General features: G+C 39.4%; 1 protein-coding gene across 2 annotated transcripts in view; it reads left to right on the forward strand.

Annotated features, from left to right (window-relative positions):
• l(2)k09022 (HEAT repeat containing 1 homolog l(2)k09022) overlaps positions 1–23623 on the forward strand; it is a gene marked incomplete at its 5' end in the record, with an annotated part of 169710 nt that overhangs the window by 120621 nt on the left and 25466 nt on the right. Inside the window, 6 exon segments of one of the 2 annotated variants that reach the window (XM_070098673.1) lie at positions 1650–1833; positions 4128–4321; positions 11710–11888; positions 12935–13123; positions 16417–16575; positions 20052–20474. In XM_070098673.1, coding sequence (XP_069954774.1) covers positions 1650–1833; positions 4128–4321; positions 11710–11888; positions 12935–13123; positions 16417–16575; positions 20052–20438 — 1292 coding nt within the window. In that variant the 3' untranslated portion in view covers positions 20439–20474. 2 annotated transcript variants of the gene reach the window in all.

Here is a 23623-nt window from a genome sequence, read left to right on the forward strand (position 1 = left end):
GAATGAATAAAATATGTTTGTCATTACATATGTGGTGACGGGGGAGGACGCAGTCGCGGGCATTCTTGCTCCAGCTATGAAAATGTCTTCTCATTCTTTCTTCCTTCAGATGTGTTACTATAAGAGAAAATGGAGTTTGTAATGCTAACTGCATTAGATCACTTCTTTCATAAGAAAACCATAATGTAGAAATGAAATGGTGTACGTACACCATTTACATACCTTGCAGAAGATAGGCTTTAAACTCTACACCTTGTGTCTGTGCTGGCATGCAGGAACACATTAAAATCATTAAGAGTGTGTTATTAGTCATGAAGATGCCATATTAATAATAATAACACAATAATAATCACACTGAGGCACATTAAATGTCGTATAAAATGTTAATATGGACATTTTGCTTAATCCATCTATGATATTTTTTCGAAATTATATAATAAACACTAAAGAGAAGTTGCAAAGGCTAGTGGACAAGTTTGGGAGGGTGTGTAATGGTAGAAAGTTGAAAGTGAACATAAATAAGGGTAAGGTGATAAGCGTATCCAACAAGTTAGGTAAAGAAAAATTGAATATCACATTGGAGGGAGGGAGTATGGAACAAGTGATGTGTTCAGATATTTGGGAGTAGACTTGTCAGCAGATGGGTTTATGAGGGATTAGGTAAACCATAGAATTGATGAAGAAAAAGGGGTGGGTGGTGCATTGAGGTGTCTGTGGAGACAAAGAACATTATCCATGGAGGCAAAGAGGGTAATGTATGAGAGTAAAATGGTACCAATGCTCTTATATGGGTGTGAAGCATGGTTGGTGAATGTTGCAGCAAGAAGGCTGGAGGCACTGAAGAGTGACAATTGAAACACATGTGCAACATCTGGGTATCTTTATTGTAGATGTTTTGCCATCCAGTGGCTTTATCAATACAGATTCTAATTTGAAGACAGTAGAACTATGTACAAAAGATAAGGTAATCAGTCCCTCAGCCTTGGAGTTGGTTTGAAGAGCACCGTAGTCATGAAGACTATGTCTACAATAAAGATACTCAGATGTTGCAAATGTGTCGCAATTTTCATCTTGTCAGTATTGTATATCATTCTTGTATATTATGCGAGGTTTCTGAAAGTGTTATCCAGAGGGCAGAGGAAGGGTTGTTGAAGTAGTTTGGACATTTAGAGAGGATGGAACAAAATAGAATGACTTGGAGGGCATAGTAAATCTGTAGTGGAAGGAAGGTGGGGTAAGGGTTGTCATAGGAAAGGTTGGAGGGGGGGTGTTAAGGAGGTTTTGTGTGCAAGGGGCTTGGACTTCAGCAAGCATGCATGAGTCTGTACCTGTGACCATTTCCTAGAGTTTTTCTGCTTTCACAGCTTGACCTGGGGTTAGGCTTTTCTGTGATTACCTGTTCAACCAGGCTGTTGCTACTCGAGATCCACTGGCCCACATATCCATCACAACCTGTTTCATCTAGCACTTGGCAGTTTTTTTCACTGGAAATTATTTTTCCATTTTCTTAAACTAATAAACATGCTTGAGCAATGAGAGGAGCAGATGAGGAGTCATGGATTTTATTATTTATTAGGAAGCCTTTCCCATTTAATGTTAAAAGTAAGGGAGTCAGCACATGATTACCTAAGTTAATGTTCCTGTTTCAGGTCGTTTGTTTTTGTCTCTGCAGCGAAAGGTTGTAGATGTTGTAGATAGTATAAATGCACTACTACCACCAAGCATGTTAATAGAAGTTGCAAAGAAACTTGTGAATTCTCAACTGCCACTTGTTCGTTGCAGAGCAATGGAAATTCTTTGTGCTAAACTTCAGCCCAATGCTAATTTCTTCAGGTATTATAGTTTTGTACTAAATGTGTATTGTCATTTATATTTTGTGCACTCAAAGATGATAGGCTATGTATGACTTGATGTACAGTATACTGTAATTCATGAAATTGAATTCACTGTAATCCCATGTCTTCCCTTTTCCTTGAGTCCTTAGTCTTCACGAGGTACATGAAGCAAATTAAAATAAAAAATTATATTCTTAGCAAATAGATCCTATGTGATTAGTTACTCATACAATATTACCCTGAGATAATAGTTTAAGCTTTATTATGTATATTTTAGTAATAAAGTACATCAAATCTTTTGAATAATCAGTTCATATGGTGATAGAATGCCAATATTCAGTGGAATTTTCCATAAGCAGACAATCTTTATGTGTCTTTAATTTTGTATATTAATATTTTTTTATTATTATCACACTGGCCGATTCCCACCAAGGCAGGGTGGCCTGAAAAAGAAAAACTTTCACCATCATTCACTCCATCACTGTCTTGCCAGAAGGGTTCTTTACACTACAGTTTTTAAACTGCAACATTAACACCCCTCCAGATTGCAGGCACTGTACTTCCCATCTCCAGGACTCAAGTCCGGCCTGCCGGTTTCCCTGAACCCCTTCATAAATGCTACTTTGCTCACACTCCAACAGCACATCAAGTATTAAAAACCATTCGTCTCCATTTACTCCTATCAAACACGCTCACGTACGCCTGCTGGAAGTCCAAGCCCCTCGCACACAAAACCTCCTTTACCCCCTCCCTCCAACCTTTCCTAGGCCGACCCCTACCCCGCCTTCCTTCCACTACAGACTGATACACTCTTGAAGTCATTCTGTTTCGCTCCATTCTCTCTACATGTCCGAACCACCTCAACAACCCTTCCTCAGCCCTCTGGACAACAGTTTTGGTAATCCCGCACCTCCTCCTAACTTCCAAACTACGAATTCTCTGCATTATATTCACACCACACATTGCCCTCAGACATGAAATCTCCACTGCCTCCAGCCTTCTCCTCGCTGCAACATTCATCACCCATGCTTCACACCCATATAAGAGCGTTGGTAAAACTATACTCTCATACGTTCCCCTCTTTGCCTCCAAGGACAAAGTTCTTTGTCTCCACAGACTCCTAAGTGCACCACTCATCCTTTTCCCCTCATCAATTCTATGATTCACCTCATCTTTCATAGACCCATCCGCTGACACGTCCACTCCCAAATATCTGAATACATTCACCTCCTCCATACTCTCTCCCTCCAATCTGATATCCAATCTTTCATCACCTAATCTTTTTGTTATCCTCATAACCTTACTCTTTCCTGTATTCACTTTTAATTTTCTTCTTTTGCACACCTTACCAAATTCATCCACCAATCTCTGCAACTTCTCTTCAGAATCTCCCAAGAGCACAGTGTCATCAGCAAAGAGCAACTGTGACAACTCCCACTTTATGTGTGATTCTTTATCTTTTAACTCCACGCCTCTTGTCAAAACCCTCGCATTTACTTCTCTTACAACCCCATCTATAAATATATTAAACAACCACGGTGACATCACACATCCTTGTCTAAGGCCTACTTTTACTGGGAAATAATTTCCCTATTTCCTTCATACTCTAACTTGAGCCTCACTATCCTCGTAAAAACTCTTCACTGCTTTCAGTAACCTACCTCCTACACCATACACCTGCAACATCTGCCACATTGCCCCCCTATCCACCCTGTCATATGCCTTTTCCAAATCCATAAATGCCACAAAGACCTCTTTAGCCTTATCTAAATACTGTTCATTTATATGTTTCACTGTAAACACTTGGTCCACACACCCCCTACCTTTCCTAAAGCCTCCTTGTTCATCTGCTATCCTATTCTCCGTCTTACTCTTAATTCTTTCAATAATAACTCTACCATACACTTTACCAGGTATACTCAACAGACTTATCCCCCTATAATTTTTGCACTCTCTTTTGTCCCCTTTGCCTTTATACAAAGGAACTATGCATGCTCTCTGCCAATCCCTAGGTACCTTACCCTCTTCCATACATTTATTAAATAATTGTACCAACCACTCCAAAACTATATCCCCACCTGCTTTTAACATTTCTATCTTTATCCCATCAATCCTGGCTGCCTTACCCCCTTTCATTTTACCTACTGCCTCACGAACTTCCCCCACACTCACAACTGGCTCTTCCTCACTCCTACAAGACGTTATTCCTCCTTGCCCTATACACGAAATCACAGCTTCCCTATGTAGTTATTAAATTAGCAGTGTCACATTAATTTTTTTTTCTTTTTGCAGCAAAGAAAATGTAAAAAGTTTAGAACCTTTCATGGCAATTTTGCTTAAGAGGGCACGGAAAAGTAAGGAACCATCAGATAACAGACAGACTGCTCTCTTTACTTTACATTTACTTACAAAATTTATGGCACCTCAAGTTTCCAACGAAGTGGTTCTACCAGTTTTATCTGCAGCAGTGGACCTCATCTGCAAAGGTTAGTGCAATGCAAATTACTTTCAGGAAAATTTTGTTTATATTTGGAAGTATGTAAACGCTTTACTATTATTGTTGAGATGATTTATACATTAAATAAGCAATATTTTTCATTTGCATCATTGCATTTTCTGTGTTCTTGTACCGATTTTCTATTTTATCATTGCTCTAGGTACTTATTCTAAAGTTCTTGTTATGATTTGTAAGGTGCAATTGCTATATTTACAGACAGACCAGTCATAGCATGCCTCTGTGTATCTAAGTTTTTAATAGAATGCCATTCTCATTTTTTTTAACACATCGACCATCTCCCACCGAAGCAGGGTGACCCAAAAAAGAAACACTTTTATCATTCAACACTTTCATCATCATTTACGCATAATCACTGTCTTTACAGAGGCACTCGGTTACGACATTTTAGATGTCACTGTCAGCAGCCAGTATCCTAGACCCCTCTAAAGTGCAGGCATTGCACTTCCCAGGACTAAAGTCTGGCAAACCAGTTGCCCTGAATCCCCCTTTCAAAGTGTAACCCTGCTCACACACTAACAGCTCGTCAGGTCCCAAAGTTCATTTGTCTCCATTCACTCCTATCTAACACACTCACACATGCCTGCTGTATGTCCAAGCCCCTTGCACACAAAACGTTTTTTACCCCCTCCCTCCATCCTTTCCTGTGACGACCCCTATCCCTCCCATCCGCTGCAGGTTTATACACCCTCCAAGTCATTCAATTTTACTCCATCTTCTCATGTATATTAAAAAAATAGGACATGGTTTTTGCCTGGGTTTTTGTGCCGTAAAAATTAAAAAAAATAATGGCTCGAGCTTAAAAATCTTTCTGTTCAGAGATTTATATAGCCTGTGGAAAGCTGCTTGCTCACTCTGACTCAGTATTAAGTATGTTGTAGTAGTAAATTTGGGCCTAGATATGAGAGAAGACATCTGTATGGTAAGTGTGCACCACATTAAACAAATACTACAGCAGTAACAAAAAAAGGCATAATAAGGTGACTGGAACATTACACAAATAACCCGCACATAGAAGAGAGGAGCTTATGATGACGTTTCGGTCTGACTTGGACCAGTGACTTTGCGGTGTTTTTTTCATGTGTTTGTTACAGTTGTATTTGCAGTTTCTTGGTCAAAATTGATAGAATGGAAGATTTTTTTTTTTTATTTTTTCAACAAGTCGGCCGTCTCCCACCGAGGCAGGGTGACCCAAAAAAGAAAGAAAATCCCCAAAAAGAAAATACTTTCATCATCATTCAACACTTTCACCACACTCACACATTATCACTGTTTTTGCAGAGGTGCTCAGAATACAACAGTTTAGAAGCGTACACATATAAAGATACACAACATATCCCTCCAAACTTCCAATATCCCAAACCCCTCCTTTAAAGTGCAGGCATTGTACTTCCCATTTCCAGGACTCAAGTCCGACTATATGAAAATAACCGGTTTCCCTGAATCCCTTCACTAAATATTACCCTGCTCACACTCCAACAGATCGTCAGGTCCCAAGTACCATTCGTCTCCATTCACTCCTATCTAACACGCTCACGCACTCTTGCTGGAAGTCCAAGCCCTTCGCCCACAAAACCTCCTTTATCCCCTCTCTCCAACCCTTTTGAGGACGACCCCTACCCCGCCTTCCTTCCCCTATAGATTTATATGCTTTCCATGTCATTCTACTTTGATCCATTCTCTCTAAATGACCAAACCACCTCAACAACCCCTCTTCTACCCTCTGACTAATACTTTTATTAACTCCACACTTTTTCCTAATTTCCACACTCCGAATTTTCTGCATAATATTTACACCACACATTTGCCCTTAAACAGGACATCTCCACTGCCTCCAACCGTCTCCTCGCTGCTGCATTTACCACCCAAGCTTCACACCCATATAAGAGTGTTGGTACTACTATACTTTCATACATTCCTTTCTTTGCCTCCATAGATAACATTTTTTGACTCCACATATACCTCAACACACCACTCACCTTTTTTCCCTCATCAATTCTATGATTAACCTCATCCTTCATAAATCCATCCGCCGACACGTCAACTCCCAAGTATCTGAAAACATTCACTTCTTCCATACTCCTCCCCAATTTGATATCCAATTTTTCTTTATCTAAATCATTTGATACCCTCATCAACTTACTCTTTTCTATCTTCACTTTCAACTTTCTACCTTTACACACATTCCCAAACTCATCCACTAACCTTTGTAATTTTTCTTCAGAATCTCCCATAAGCACAGTATCATCAGCAAAAAGTAACTGTGTCAATTCCCATTTTGAATTTGATTCCCCAAAATTTAATCCCACCCCTCTCCCGAACACCCTAGCATTTACTTCCTTTACAACCCCATCTATAAATATATTAAACAACCATGGTGACATTACACATCCCTGTCTAAGACCTACTTTTACCGGGAAGTAGTCTCCCTCTCTTCTACACACCCTAACCTGAGCCTCACTATCCTCATAAAAACTCTTTACAGCTTTTATTAACTTACCACCTATTCCATATACTTGCAACATCTGCCACATTGCTCCTCTATCCACTCTATCATATACCTTTTCTAAATCCATAAATGCAATAAAAACTTCCCTATGTTTCTCTAAATACTGTTCACATATATGCTTCAATGTAAACACTTGATCTACACATCCCCTACCCACTCTGAAACCTTCTTGCTCATCCGCAATCCTACATTCTGTCTTACCTCTAATTCTTTCAGTTATAACCCTACCGTACACTTTTCCTGGTATACTCAGTAAACTTATTCCTCTATAATTTTTACAGTCTCCTTTGTCCCCTTTCCCTTTATATAAAGGGACTATACATGCTCTCCGCCAATCCCTAGATACCTTCCCCTCTTTCATACATTTATTAAACAAAAGTTTAACTCCAACACTATATCCCCCCCTGCTTTTAACATTTCTGTCATGATCCCATCAGTTCCAGCTGCTTTACTCCCTTTCATTCTACGTAATGCCTCACGTACCTCCCCCACACTTACATTCTGCTCTTCTTCACTCCTAAAAGATGGTATACCTCCCTGACCAGTGCATGAAATTACTGCCTCTCTTTCTTCCTTAACATTTAAAAGTTCCTCAAAATATTCTCGCCATCTACCTAATACCTCCATCTCCCCATCTACTAACTCCCCTACTCTGTTTTTAACTGACAAATCCATACTTTACCTAGGCTTTCTTAACTTGTTTAACTCACTCCAAAATTTTTTCTTATTTTCATTAAAATTTCTTGACAGTGCCTCTCCCACTCTATCATCTGCTCTCCTTTTGCACTCTCTCACCACTCTCTTTACCTTTCTTTTACTCTCCATATACTCTGCTCTTCTTATAACACTTCTGCTTTGTAAAAACCTCTCATAAGCTACCTTTTTCTCTTTTATCACACCCTTTACTTCATTATTCCACCAATCACTCCTCTTTCCTCCTGCCCCCACCCTCCTATAACCACAAACTTCTGCCCCACATTCTAATACTGCATTTTTAAAACTATTCCAACCCTCTTCAACCCCCCTACTTCTCATCTTTGCACTAGCCCATCTTTCTGCCAATAGTCGCTTATATCTCACCCGAACTTCCTCCTCCCTTAGTTTATACACTTTCACCTCCCTCTTACTTGTTGTTGCCACCTTCCTCTTTTCCCATCTACCTCTTACTCTAACTGTAGCTACAACTAAATAATGATCCGATATATCAGTTGCCCCTCTATAAACATGTACATCCTGGAGCCTACCCATCAACCTTATATCCACCAATACATAATCTAATAAACTACTTTCATTACGTGCTACATCATACCTTGTATATTTATTTATCCTCTTTTTCATGAAATATGTATTACTTATTACCAAATCTCTTTCTACACATAGCTCAATTAAAGGCTCCCCATTTACATTTACCCCTGGCACCCCAAATTTACCTACTACTCCATCCATAACATTTTTACCCACTTTAGCATTGAAATCCCCAACCACCATTACTCTCAAGACACATGTGCAACATCTGGGGATCTTTATTGTAGACGTTTTGCCATCCAGTGGCTTTATCAATACAAATTCTAGGACATAACTTGAAGACAGTAGAACTATGTACAGAAGATGAGGTAATCAATCCCTCAACCTAGGAGTAGGTGCGAAGAGCACCATAGTCGTGGAGATTCTGAAGCATAAGAAAGGAGCCTGGCGCTTATATAGTAACGTCAGGTGTAGCAGATGAGGGCATAGTCACTGGTAGGCGGGATTCCCCAGTGGAAGTAGGTTCTTCCCAAGGAGATGGGTTAGTTGTAGTAACCCATCTACTACAACTACTACTACAACTAACCCATCTCTTTGGGGAGAACCTACTTCCACTGGGGAATCCCGCCTACCAGTGACTATGCCCTCATCTGCTACACCTGATGTTACTATATAAGCGCCAGGCTCCTTTCTTCTGCTTCAGAATCTCCACGACTATGGTGCTCTTCGCACCTACTCCTAGGTTGAGGGACTGATTACCTCATCTTCTGTACATAGTTCTACTGTCTTCAAGTTATGTCCTAGAATTTGTATTGATAAAGCCACTGGATGGCGAAACGTCTACAATAAAGATACCCAGATGTTGCACATGTGTCTTAATTTCATCTTGTCGGTATTATATACCATTCTTACACACCATTACTCTCACACTTGATTCAAAACTCCCCATGCATTCTCTCAACATTTCCCAAAATCTCTCTCTCTTCTCTACACTTCTCTCTTCTGCAGGTGCATACATGCTTATTATAACCCACTTTTCACATCCAATCTTTATTTTACTCCACATAATCCTTGAATTAATACATTTATAGTCCCTCTTTTCCTGCCATAGCTTATCCTTCAACATTATTGCTATTCCTTCTTTAGCTCTAACTCTATTTGAAACCCCTGACCTAATCCCATTTATTCCACTCCATTGAAACTCTCCCACCCCCTTCAGCTTTGTTTCACTTAAAGCCAGGACACAATCATCTCTTTCGTATCATTTGCACGACATCCACACACATTCAGACTTCCCACTTTGACAATTTTCTTCTTCTTATTCTTTTTAGTAATCTTTACAGCAATCCTACCATGTAAAACGATTACAGGCTTTCGTTTTACACTCACTTGGCAGGACAGTAGTACCTCCCTGGGTGGTTGCTGTCTACCAACCTACTACCTTTAAAGAATGGAAGATATATTACAGAAATAGAGATAATTTTGAGTGGTTTTAGTACCGAAAATGGCTTGAAACTGAGCTCAAAGTAGCAGAAATGTTCGTTTTTTGCCGATGTTCAAGAGTAAACAAATGACTTCACGCGTCCAATATATGTCAGCTGGTGGGGTCTAATGAGGGGCTGTTGAGGTGCTTTGGTCATTTAGAGAGAATGGAACAAAGTAGAATGACTTGGAGAGTGTATAAATCTGTTGGGAAAGGAAGGCAGGGTAGGGGTCATCCCTGAAAAGATTGGAGGGAGGGGATACAGGAGGTTTTGTGGGCGAGGGGCTTGGACTTCCAGCAAGCATGCTTGAGCGTATTAAATAGGGATGAATGGAGACGAATGGTTTTTGGGACCTGACGAGCTGTTGGTCAGCAGGGTAATATTTAGTGAAAGGATTCAGGGAAACCGGTTATTTTTATATAGTCGGACTTGAGTACTGGAAATGGGAAGTATAATGCCTGCACTCTAAAGGAGGGGTTTGGGATATTAGCAGTTTGGAGAGATATGTTGTGTATCTTTATACGTATGCGCTTCTAAACTGTTGTGTTCTGAGCACCTCTGCAAAAACAGTGATTATGTGTGAGTGAGGTGAAAGTGTTGAATGATGATGAAAGTATCTTCTTTTTGGGGATTTTCTTTCTTTTTGGGTCACCCTGCCTCGGTGGGAGACGGCCGACTTGGTTAAAAAAACAAAAAAAAAAACAAAAAAAAAAGCAAGCATGTGTGAGCATGTTATATAGGAGTGAATAGAGACAAATGGTTTTTGGGACTTGACGAGCTGTTGAAGTGTGAGCAAGGTAATATTTAGTGAAGGGATTCAGGGAAACCGGTTATTTTTATATAGCCGGACTTGAGTACTGCAAATGGGAAGTACAATGCCGGCACTCTCAAGGAGGGGTTTGGGAGCATATATATCTTTATCTTTCAATCTTTCAACACACCGGCCATATCCCACCGAGGCAGGGTGGCACAAAAGGAAAAATGAAAGCTTCTCCTTTTACATTTAGTAATATATACAGGAGAAGGGGTTACTAGCCCCTTGCTTCCGGCATTTTAGTCGCCTCTTACAAGACGCATGGCTTATGGAGGAATTCTGTTCCACTTCCCCATGAAGAATATATATTTATATATGCTTCTAAACTGTTATATCTGGGTACCTCTGCAAAGACTGATTATGTGTGAGGTGAAAGTATTTTCTTTTTGGGGATTTTCTCTCTTTTTGGGTCACCCTGCCTCGGTGGGAGACAGCCAACTTGTTGGAAAAAAAAAATAAAAGCTAAGACTAGGCAGTAGTTTGGTAGACAGCAACCACCCAGGGAGGTACTTCTGTCATGCCAAGTGAGTGTAAAACGGAAACCTGTAATTGTTTTACATGATAGTAGGATTGCTGGTGTCTTTTTTCTGTCTCACACACACACACACACAAGGTTTCAGGTACATTTTGCTACTTCTACTTACACTACACATGCATGTACAAGCATATATATACACACTCCTCTGGGTTTTCTTCTTTGTATTTTCTTACTAGTTGTTGTTCTTGTTTATTTCCTCTTATCTCCATGAAGAAGTGGAACATGCCTCGAGCAAGGGGCTAGTAACCCCTTCTCCTGTATGCATTACTAAAGTTAAAAAGAGAAACTTTCGCTTTTCTTTTTGGGCCATCCTGCCTCGGTGGGATACGGCCGGTTTATTGAAAGAAGAAGAATAAAAGCTAAGGGGAAAATACAATGGAACCTCAGTATACAACCAGCTCCCTACTCAAACAAAGGTCAGCAAATACGACCTGCCGGAACTTCGCTGTAAACTATTTTGCGTTTCTTCACATTTTTTGGTGTTTTTTGTATTTGTATAAATAAGTCGCCATGGGGCCTACAAAGATTAGTGATAACAGCCAACCAAACAGAAAGTTGGTTGGGAAGAACTTGTTCGATACTCAAATGGAGCTGCACTCGAACAACCTTCTGGAATGAATTGAGGTCGCATACTGAGGTACCACTGCACCTTAAATTACAAGGTCATTGCAGATGTGGAGAGGAGTCGGAATGCAAGTAACACTTCATTTTGTTTCCCAGAATTTATTTAGTTTCTTTTATACTGTGAATAATTTTTGTTTCCTTGCAGATACTACAGAGACGAAACTTGTAATACAGGCACTGTTGGTGGTGTCGGAGTCTGTTGTTGCTCTTAAGGCTCATGCTGTCATTCATTTAGGACAAATCATGCCTGCCATTATTAAATTTTGGAATGAGGACCAAGCTTCAGACCACTTGCTTTTGGCAACTGTCACAGCAACACACAAGGTTAGTCATTAGCTATTTTTTTTTCTGTCCCATGGACTTTCTAATATGGATAAAAATACAGGAGTTTTTACAGGAGAAGTGTATTTAGGAAAGTCTGTTTAGCATGAGACTAGGTATTGTATTTGAATTTAGGAGGATAGCCAAAGTGAGAGAATGAGCTGTGAAGAGTAGAAATTTCAATGTCAGGAAGTTGTTGATTACAAATGCAGATGGTATAGAGAAAGAGAAAACAAGAGCACTTTGCTTAACAGAATGGCAGGGTAAGAAAAGTAGTGGGTGTTCATGCTATTGTACATAGGCTTGCAGTAGACAGAAAAGTAAAAACTTATCACAGAGCAGTGGACATGAACATCAAGGAAGTTTTGAGCAAGATTGTTAAGGGCATCAAGACCTGTCTTTTTCTTTTTCAGTTGGGACTTGCTGATTGAGTCTGGTAGTGTTCCTAGTAAATCATCAGACCCTTGATATCTTCCACTGCACTGTGATCTGTAGTTTGTGGTTTAGTTAAAGTACTGATTGGTATTTGTTCAGATTTTTATTACATGCCTGAAACTGAACTCTTGAAATCTTCTTATGGTTGGCACCCATGATTGTACATATATTTTGTTGTGTGGTGCTCTTATGTAGTACTGTGCTCCTGGTTTCACGGAGGTTAATAATCCTTGATACCTTTTACTGTATGGCTAAATTGACTTTCTTTTATTCAAATGTGTATATAGTATACTGTTTTAGAAAATATGAATGGAGTTAAGAATTTTATATTTACTAGTTATGAAGCTTATCAGCTCGTAAGGAAATGGAGTTGTTGATTTTTTTAAATCAGAATAAATGGCAAATATAAATTTCATTTACCAGCATTATATTTTGCTATTTCTTTTTGTTTTTTTTTTTTTTTGTTTTGTAAAATTTAGTGCACTTGTTTTATTTTCTAATAAATACAGTATTGTACTGACAAAAATCTCATACAGTGTTTTATATTTTTTGTAATTCTGTATCAATAATTGTGTAATTTCAAGTCTTACTCTGATACTCTTGATCTTCTACAGCTGCTTGAGAATGTGCCACAGTTTCTTTCACCATATCTAGAGCCACTGGTGTGTTGTGTGTGCTGCCTCTCTTCTCGTAAGGAAAATGGTTCTGTTAAAGAATCTCGGCTTATTATGAGGCTAAGCATAGTCCAAGACACATTGGTCAAACATGTCGAGCCTCGGGTGCTCATTCCTATGATGATGGAGGTAAGTTGGTATCATTAGTGCTTTATTGTTAAGATTTAGTCTTTATCTAAAGATTATCACAAACATTTTTATACGCTACCTTTTATGGTTAGTATTTTTATTTATCTGTAATATTTGTTTACTATCTCCATGGGGGAGTGGAACAAAATTCTTTCTCCGTAAGCTATGCATGTCATAAGAGTCAAATAAAATGCCCGGAGCAAGGGGCTAGTAACCCCTTCTCCTGTATACATTACTAAAGTTAAAAAGGGAAACTTTTGTTTTTCTTTTTAGGCGACCCTGCCTCAGTGGGAAACGGCCAATTTGTTGAAAGAAAGAATTTGTTTACTCTACCTAGAAATTGTAAAAAGAGATTGTAAAAATTATAGGGGAATATGTTTACTGAGTTATAGGTAGTAGGTTGGTAGACAGCAACCGCCCAGGGAGGTACTACCGTCCTGCCAAGTGAGTGTAAAACGAAAGCCTGTAATTGTTTTACATGATGGTAGGATTGATGGTGTCCTTTTTTCTGTCTCATGAACATGCAAGATTTCAGGTATGTCTTGCTACTTCTACTTACACATAGGTCACACTACACATACATATACAAGCACATATATACACACCCCTCTGGGTTTTCTTCTATTTTCTTTCTAGTTCTTATTCTTGTTTATTTCCTCTTATCTCCATGGGGAAGTGGAACAGAATTCTTCCTCCGTAAGCCATGCGTGTTGTAAGAGGCGACTAAAATGCCAGGAGCAAGGGGCTAGTAACCTCTTCTCCTGTATATACTATTACTAAATGTAAAAGGAGAAACTTTCATTTTTCCTTTTGGGCCACCCCGCCTTGGTGGGATACGGCCGGTGTGTTGAAAGAAAGAAAAGATGTTTACTGAGTATACAGGTAAAGTGTATGGTAGGGTTATTATTGAAAGAATTAGAAGTAAGACAGAAAGCAGGATTGCAGATGAACAAGGAGGCTTTAGAATGGGTAGGGGATGTATAGATCAAGTGTTTACATTGAAGCATATATATGAACAGTATTTAGATAAAGGTAGGGAAGTTTTCATTGCATTTATGGATTTAGAAAAGGCATATGATAGAGTGGATAGGGCAGCAATGTGGCAGATGTTGCAGTGCATGGAATAGGTAGTAAGTTACTAAATGCAGTAAAGAGTTTTTATGAGGATAGTGAGGCTCAGGTTAGGGTGTGTAGGAGAGTGGGAGACTACTTCCTAGTAAAAGTAGTTCTTAGACAGGGATGTGTAATGTCACCATAGTTAACATATTTATAGATGGGGTTGTAAAAGAAGCAAATGTTAGGGTGTTGAGGAGAGTAGTGGGATTAAGTTAGGAGGAATCAAATACAAAATGAGAGTTGACACAGTTACTTTTTGCTGATGATGCTGTGCTTTTGGGAGATTCTAAAAAAAAGTTGCAAAGGTTAGTGGACAAGTTTGGGAGAGTGTGTAAAGGAAGAAAGTTGAAAGTGAACATAGATAAGAGTAAGGTGATGAGGGTATCAAATGATTTAGATAAAGAAAAATTGGATATCACATTGGAGAGAGGGAGTATGGAAGAAGTGAATGTTTTCAGATATTTGGGAGTTGATTTATCAGCAGATGGGTTTATGAACGATGAGGTTAACCATAGAATTGATGAAGGAAAAAAGGTGAGTGGTGCATTGAGGTATCTGTGAAGACAAAAAATGTTATCCATGGAGGCAAAGAATGGAATGTACGAGAGTATAGTGGTACTAACACTCTTATGTGGGTGTGAAGCATGGGTTGTAAATGTTGCAGTGAGGAGAAGGCTGGAGGTAGTGGAGATGTCCTGTCTAAGGGCAATGTATGGTGTAAATATTAAGCAGAGAATTCGTAGTGTGGAAATTAGGAGGTGTGAAGTTACTAAAAGTATTAGTCAGAGGTGCTGAGGAGGGCCTGTTGACTTGGTTTGGTCATTTAGGGAGAATGGAACAAAGTAGAGCGACTTAGAGAGCATATAAATCTGTAGGGGAAATTAGGAGGTGTGGAGTTACTAAAATTATTAGTCAGAGGTGCTGAGGAGGGGCTGTCGACTTGGTTTGGTCATTTAGAGAGAATGGAACAAAATAGAGTGACTTAGAGAGCATATAAATCTGTAGGGGAAGGAAGGCGGGGTAGGGGTTGTCCTCAAAAAGGTTGGAGGGAGGGGGCCTGGACTTCCAGCAAGTATGCGTGAGCATGTTAGATAGGAGTGAATGGAGATGAATGGTTTTTGAGACCTGAAGAGCTGTTGGAGTGTGAGCAGGGTAACATTTTGTGGAGGGATTCAGGGAAACTGGTTAACCGGACTTGAGTCCTGGAAATGGGAAGTACAAGGCCTGCACTTTAAAGGAAGGGTTTAGGATATTGGCAGTTTGGAGGGACGTCTGAACTGTCATATATGAGCGCCTTTGCAAAGACAGTGACAATGTATGAGTGATGGTGAAAGTGTTGAATGATGATGAAAGTTTTTCTTTCTTTTTGGGTTTTTCTTTCTTTTGGGCCACCCTGCCTCAGTGGGAAACAACCAACATGTTAAAAATAGAAAAAAGGTTTAATTTTCAGTTTTATCTTTTTAGATACTTGCCACACATTAAAACCTTGTCTATTTGATGGCTGTAATAGTTACATCAATTGTGTGGAAGCATTATTTTTTTTTATTTTAGTTCATGAGATGGGCTTGTAGAATTTTTCTTCTTTTTTGCTAATTCAATATTGATTACAAAAACGGGAAAAATATTATAGACAATTATGATTGTATTACATTGTGCAGTAGATGAAAGTTAATAGTTTTTTTATACACTATCCATCTTCCACTAAGGTAGGGTAAATGTAGAAATCAATAAGTTTTTCTTTTTTAAAGGCTTGCATGTAAGTTGCAGTTTTTTCCTATTTCTTTTCCTATATTTATCCCACTCCATTCTTATTAGTGCCTGCTTGGGTAAGCCTCAGCCTTTTAGCATGCTAAAGCTGGTCAGTTACTTATTCCTTACACAACTAAACAACAAAATGAAGATGAATTCTCAGGTAATTTTCAGTTCATCTTGGACTGTTGTCATGCTTTATATGTGATAGTCAATGCATCAAGTGGAATTCTTCAGCAAATGTTTCTAGGGCTTCAAAAGTCATCATTAAAAGTTAATTGAAATATCAAAAGAAGATTGTGTGTGACTTTATCCTCAAGGAATGTTAGGGTTCAAGTGAAAATGAGATAGAGAAAATATATTCATCTAAACTTGATTAATAATTTTAGTGTTTATAACTATTAGGACTTCTTTTCTTTTTTGCACAGGCATATAAGACATTGTCTAAAATAGATGTCACAGCCTTGCAGACTTTCATGGCTTTGGTAGACACACTTATTACTCACGTTGACGGAAAAACTCTGACAAGCCACAAGCCTGCACTGCTTAGTCTTTTCACAGAAGCAATGGACCTTAGAACACAAAAGGTAATGACTCAAATGTGTTTTACATTTACAGGAATAACTAAAGAAGAGATATAATAAAGATAACTAAATAATTGTTAAAATTATTGATTATTAATATAATTGGATAGGTACACCACTTTTTTTGTTTCAAGAATGTGGAAGGGGTAATTTTGGAGCTTGTGTAAATAGATTATTGTTTCTAAAGTTAATAATTAAGTATAGATTTTATATGCTTTTGTAATATAAAATTATGCATCTTCACAATACCAAACTGCACTTTGAAGAATCTACAATCAGTCTGTTTTCAGTACAGTGGTACCTTGACTTACGAGTTGAATTCGTTCCGTGACCGATCTCATAACTCAATTTGCTCATATATCGAATAATTTTCCTCATTGAAATTTTATTAGTCTTTTCCAGCCCCCCAAAAAACCACCCCAGTTTTTTATTACAGGTTTTTATTTTTTTTTTTTTTTCAACAAGTTGGCCGTGTCCCACCGAGGGAGGGTGACCCAAAAAGAAAATACTTTCATCATCATTCAACACTTTCACCTCACTCACACATAATCACTGTTTTTGCAGAGGTGCCCCAAAACACAACAGTTTAGAAGCATATACGTATAAAGATACACAACATATCCCTCCAAACCGCTAATATCCTGAACCCCTCCTTTAGAGTGCAGGCATTGTACTTCCCATTTCCAGGATACAAGTCCGGCTATATAAAAATAACCGGTTTCCCTGAATCCCTTCACTAAATATTACCCTGCTCACACTCCAACAGATCGTCAGGTCCCAAATACCATTCGTCTCCATTCACTCCTATCAAACACGCTCATGCATGCCTGCTGGAAGTCCAAGCCCCTCGCCCGCAAAACGTCCCTTACCCCTTCCTTCCAACCTTTTCGAGGACGACCCCTACCCCGCCTTCCTTCTCCTACAGATTTAAATGTTCTCCATGTCATTCTACTTTGATCCATTCTCTCTAAATGACCAAACCACCTCAACAACCCCTCTTCAGCCCTCTGACTAATACTTTTATTAACTCCACACCTCCTAATTTGCACACTCCGAATTTTCTGCATAATATTTACACCACACATTGCCCTTAGACAGGACATCTCCACTGCCTCCAACCGCCTCCTCACTGCTGCATTCACAACCCAAGCTTCACACCCATATAAGAGTGTTGGTACTACTATACTTTCGTACATTCCCTTCTTTGTAGATGAATGGTTCAAAGAACCGACATGTTGCTAAATTAGACACGTGTGCAACTCTTGGGTATCTTTATTGAGGAAACGTTTTGCCACACAGTGGCTTCATCAGTCCATACATAGGAGAAACTTGAAGAACAGGAGGATAATGAGGTAATCAGTCCCTCAACCTTGAGTCGATGTGGTCAGTCCATCAATCTTGAATAGAATACGGCATATGAGCGGAGAAGCAGCTTATAAACCGTATGGCAGGAGAGGTGCAGCAGTCGTAGGTGGTGTCACATTTGTTCAATGTGGAAGTAGGTCATGCCCAAGGGTTAGGCAAGCGATGAATTCCCAAGTATTAAGATCCCAAGAAGTTGCAGTGTCTGACAGGATTGTAGATGAATGGTTCAAAGAACCGACATGTTGCTAAATTAGACACATGTGCAACTCTTGGGTATCTTTATTGAGGAAACGTTTCGCCACACAGTGGCTTCATCAGTCCATACATAGGAGAAACTTGAAGAGCAGGAGGAGAATGAGGTAATCAGTCCCTCAACCTTGAGTCGATGTGGTCAGTCCATCAATCTTGAATAGAATACGGCATATGAGCGGAGAAGCAGCTTATAAACCGTATGGCAGGAGAGGTGCAGCAGTCGTAGGTGGTGTCACATTTGTTCAATGTGGAAGTAGGTCGTGCCCAAGGGTTAGGCAAGCGAAGAATTCCCAGGTATTAAGATCCCAAGAAGTTGCAGTGTCTGACAGGATTGTAGATGAATGGTTCAAAGAACCGACATGTTGCTAAATTAGACACATGTGCAACTCTTGGACTGATGAAGCCACTGTGTGGCGAAACGTTTCCTCAGTAAAGATACCCAAGAGTTGCACATGTGTCTAATTTAGCAACATTCCCTTCTTTGCCTCCATAGATAACGTTTTTTGACTCCACATATACCTCAGCGCACCACTCACCTTTTTTCCCTCATCAATTCTATGATTAACCTCATCCTTCAGGTCTCCCTCAACATTCACATTTTCAACTTTCGCAGGCTTCACACATTCGCGAATTTCCAACCTCCAAATTCTCAACCGCCAAATTCCCAGCCGCCAAATCATATTTTAAGTTTCCCGTCACCCGTGAGTCCCTACTACCCTCCCTCTGACCCCCATGACTGGCAGCCAGCCATCTCACCACTCAGTGTGGTGAGCGTTTTGTTCATTATTTGCTATTAAACTACAGTATTAATAATGTCAACCCATTCATGACTGAATATTGGAATGGCTATTTGGACAGGTATTGGATGGTGACATCACATGTTTACTCTTGAACACAAAGAATCAAACATTTCTGCTACTGATAATAATAATAATAATAATAATAATAATAATAATAATAATAATAATAATAATAATAATACAATAGAATTGAAGGAAATAGTACAAAAATACGAGGATTGAAGCAGTGATGGAAGAAGTGGTTGATGCATTGTTAGTCAGTGTGCCTTTGTTTATGCTGGAGTGAGCATTAGTCTCCACGCTCTTCCAAACATTTCACAATAATTCATTGTGTTCGGTGCTTGTTGATTGAGTGCGACTGGAGTGGTAGAGGCAGCGGTTGAGGCAGTGGTTGAGGCTGCGGTTGAGGCTGCGGTTGAGGCAGCAGTTGAGACAGTGGTATTTAATAAGATTTTTTTTTTCAACAAACCGGCCGTATCCCAACAAGGCAGGGTGGCCCAAAAAGAAACACGAAAGTTTCTATTTTTAAATTTAGTAATATATACAGGAGAAGAGGTTACTATCTGTGGCCCCTCTATAAACATGTACATCCTGAAGTCTACTCAACAGCCCCTTGCCCTACATCATATCGTGTATATTTCCCTTAATAAGATATATGTTATTATTTACACCTAACCTAATAATACATGTTATTATTAATAACATCTCTCTCTCTCCTCTGTATTATTATTGACCCACTTCTCGCATACCTTTATTAATTATTGAATTACACATTATTATGATATTTTTATTATTCTTATTATTAATAACAACATGTATGTTATTAAAATCAGCCACTCCTACATCAGCCACTGCCTCACTACCGCTGCTTCAACCACTGCCTCTACCAAGATATCCCTGTTATCTTAGCGTGTTTATGAGACAGATATATGTTGTTAATAATAATAATACATGTTATTATTAATAACATGTATTATTATTATTATTATTATTATTATTATTATTATTTATTATTCTTTTTATTAATAACAACATGTATGTTATTAAAAACCACTCCCTCAGCCACTGCCTCAACCGCTGCTTCAACCACTGCCTCTACCACTGCCTCTACCACTGCCTCAACCACTGCCTCAACCACTGCCTCAACCACTGCCTCAACCACTGCCTCAACCACTGCCTCAACCACTTCCTCTACCACTGCCTCTACCACTGCCTCTACCACTGCCTCTACCACTGCCTCTACCACTGCCTCTACCACTGCCTCTACCACTGCCTCTACCACTGCCTCTACCACTGCCTCTACCACTGCCTCTACCACTGCCTCTACCACTGCCTCTACCACTGCCTCATCCACTGCCTCATCCACTGCCTCTACCAATGCCTCTACCACTGCCTCTACCACTCCAGTCGCACTCAATCTACAAGACCAGACACAATGAATTATTGTGAAATGTTTGGTAGAGCATGGAGACTGATGCTCACTCCAGCATAAACAAAGGCACACTGACTGACGATGCGTCAACCACTTCTTCCACCACTGCTTCAACCCACATATTTTTGTACTATTTCCTTCTTCAGTTCTATCGTATAAATAATAATAATAATACGATAGAATTGAAGAAGGAAATTGTACAAAAATACGAGGGTTGAAGCAGTGGTGGGGGAAGTGGTTGAGGCATCGTCAGTCAGGGTGGCTTTGTTTATGCTGGAGTGAGCATTAGTCTCCATGTTCTTCCAAACATTTCACAATAATTCATTGTGTTTGGTGCTTGTAGATTGAGTGCGACTGCCACATAATTAACCATGGGCCCAAAGAAACTTGATAGTGCCAGCCCTTTCGTAAAGAAATTGAAATTGAGAAACACGATAGAATTGAAGAAGGAAATTGTACCAAAATACGAGCAGTGCGCCGCAGTGGTTGAGGCAATGGTGGAGGCAGTGGTTGAGGCAGTGGTATTTAATAACATACATGTTATTAAACCATAACATGTATGTATTTAGTACAATATTTTATGACGTTTTCATGTATTTTATGATTGTTCATGGTTCAACAAGTTAAGGAAGCAGTATTGTATTATATTTCCCTACAATATATTGGGGCGCCAAACATTCGCGAGGCTCTTGATCCCCTAACCTTTGTGAATGTTCATGGAGACCTGTATTTATAAATAAGAAATATTGTATAAAAATGTAATAAAAGAGAATGTAAAGAAATAAACTGGTTTTATAAAGTGTATTTACCTTGGAGATCAGACGACTTGGGCTAACAGAAGATGCTGGTGGAGGTGGAGGGTTGAACTACACACACCTCGCTCGTGTTTTTCTATGATTTCTTTTCATTCAGTGGGCCTCAGTCTCTTCCTCTCAGCACTGTCCTTTGCACTTACTTTCTTAGGACAACATCTAGCTTGGCTGGATGCACCATTGTTAAGGATTGTGTGGTCAAATGGTCTAAAGCATCATGCGTTTTCTCTCACCATAAGGTGGGCCAAAACAGTATGGGTTCGACTCCTTGGCTAGTGCATTGTTGTTATTGATCAATACCACTTGTTCCATGGGTACAATAAACAATATACTGCTTGTTGAGCTAGTACACAAACAGGGAGTATTATGAAATTAGCTCAGAGGCGTCCACACCACCGTATGTTCTTCGATGGTGGGTACAACATCTAGTTTGGCTGGATGCACCATTGTTAAGGATTGTGTGGTCTAGTGGTCTAAAGCATCATGCATTTTCTCTCACCATGAGACGGGCCAAAACAGCATGAGTTCGACTCCTTGGCTAGTGCAGTGTTGTTATTGATCAATACCACTTGTTCCGTGGGTACAATAATATATGCTGCTATGTATGATAATCTGTGTAACTGTATTTGTGTATACCTGAATAAACTTACTTATGATGGTGGGCGGATGTTGTGGCGTTCGCTGTGCCAACTAGCGGCGGCGTATCTGAAGCTTGCTTGTAACTCGGATTTTGGCTCGCAACTCAAAGCAAAAAATCAACTAAGCGATGGCTCATAACTTGGAAAACTCGTAATTTGGGACACTCATAAGTCAAGGTACCACTGTATATGCCAAATTATGTATCCAGTACTTCATTGAGTTTTATTCATAGTTTAAGCAGGGGTGCTATATAAAAAAATGCTTTCATTACTACTGAAAAATATATAAGATTCAAGTATATTAAAATTAGTTTTGATCTGGAAGTAATTATGTTACTATGCATAAAATGTTACTGTAAAAATAAAAATAAAATTTGCAAAAGATTTAAATTCCAATGAGTTAGCAGTTGGAATAATGTGTAGGAATTACTGTTCAGCATTATTTAAGTGTTTTGTGGGTAAGGGGCTTGGACTTCCAGCAAGCGTGCGTGAGCGTGTTAGATAGGAGTGAATGGAGACGAATGGTACTTGGGACCTGACGATCTGTTGGAGTGTGAGCAGGGTAATATTTAGTGAAGGGATTCAGGGAAACCGGTTATTTTCATATAGTCGGACTTGAGTCCTGGAAATGGGAAGTACAATGCCTGCACTTTAAAGGAGGGGTTTGGGATATTGGCAGTTTGGAGGGATATGTTGTGTATCTTTATATGTGTATGCTTCTAGACTGTTGTATTCTGAGCACCTCTGCAAAAACAGTGATAATGTGCGAGTGTGGTGAAAGTGTTGAATGATGATGAAAGTATTTTCTTTTTGGGGATTTTCTTTCTTTTTTGGGTCACCCTGCCTCGGTGGGAGACGGCCGACTTGTTGAAAAAAAAAAAAAAAAAAAAATTTTTACTTCAATGTATTTTAAAAGCTTGACAAAAATTACATAAATTAAAGGTACAGTAGACTGTCATTTATCACGGTTTTGTTTGTCATGTTTTGATTATAACACTATTGAAGAATTGCGGCACATTTTTGTATAACACTTCGAAAAATTAACTTAACATGGTTCAGTTTGTGGGAAGGGAAAAAATTGCAAGCACGCATCGCCTGTGGGATACATTCTGCTTGGCTGTGGGTTAGACCATTGAGTAAACAGGGGAGACCTACCGCCATCCCCCACCACTCCCCACCGCCCCCACCACCCTCCACCACTCCCACCACCCTTGTCCCAGTCTTCGGTTCACAGGTGTGTAGAACAATCCTCTGCTAGGAGCTAACTGTGTTTATTTTTGTTTGTGGATTGGGTTTAGATCTTTTAAATGCCACATCTTAAATCTGTTAAGCAATCATGGCACCCAGTAGGCACACAAGTGTTGCTGAAAGTGGCAAAAAAAGGTTTAAGCATTTAAGTCTAGGAGTTAGGAAGAAACTCGAGATATTAGACAAGCTCCTCTCTTCTATGTGCAGGATATTTGTGTATTGTTCCAGTCATGGTATTGTGCCTTTTTTTGTTATTTTTAGACAAGCTTAAGTGTGGCTCACTTGTGGTGGATATAGTGACGGCCTATGACCTTAATGAAGCGTCAGTTCATACAATTAAAAAGAATGAGGCGAATGTACGAGCTTGTGTAATGCATAATGTAATGCTTGTGTAATGTGTAATGTAATGCTTGTGTAATGCATAATGTAATGCTTGTGTAATGCATAATGTAATGCTTGTGTAATGTCATCTCATGAAAAGAATGACACACAGATCACAACAAG

This window comes from Cherax quadricarinatus, chromosome 63 (assembly GCF_038502225.1).
Source record: "Cherax quadricarinatus isolate ZL_2023a chromosome 63, ASM3850222v1, whole genome shotgun sequence".
Lineage (NCBI taxonomy): Eukaryota > Metazoa > Arthropoda > Malacostraca > Decapoda > Parastacidae > Cherax > Cherax quadricarinatus.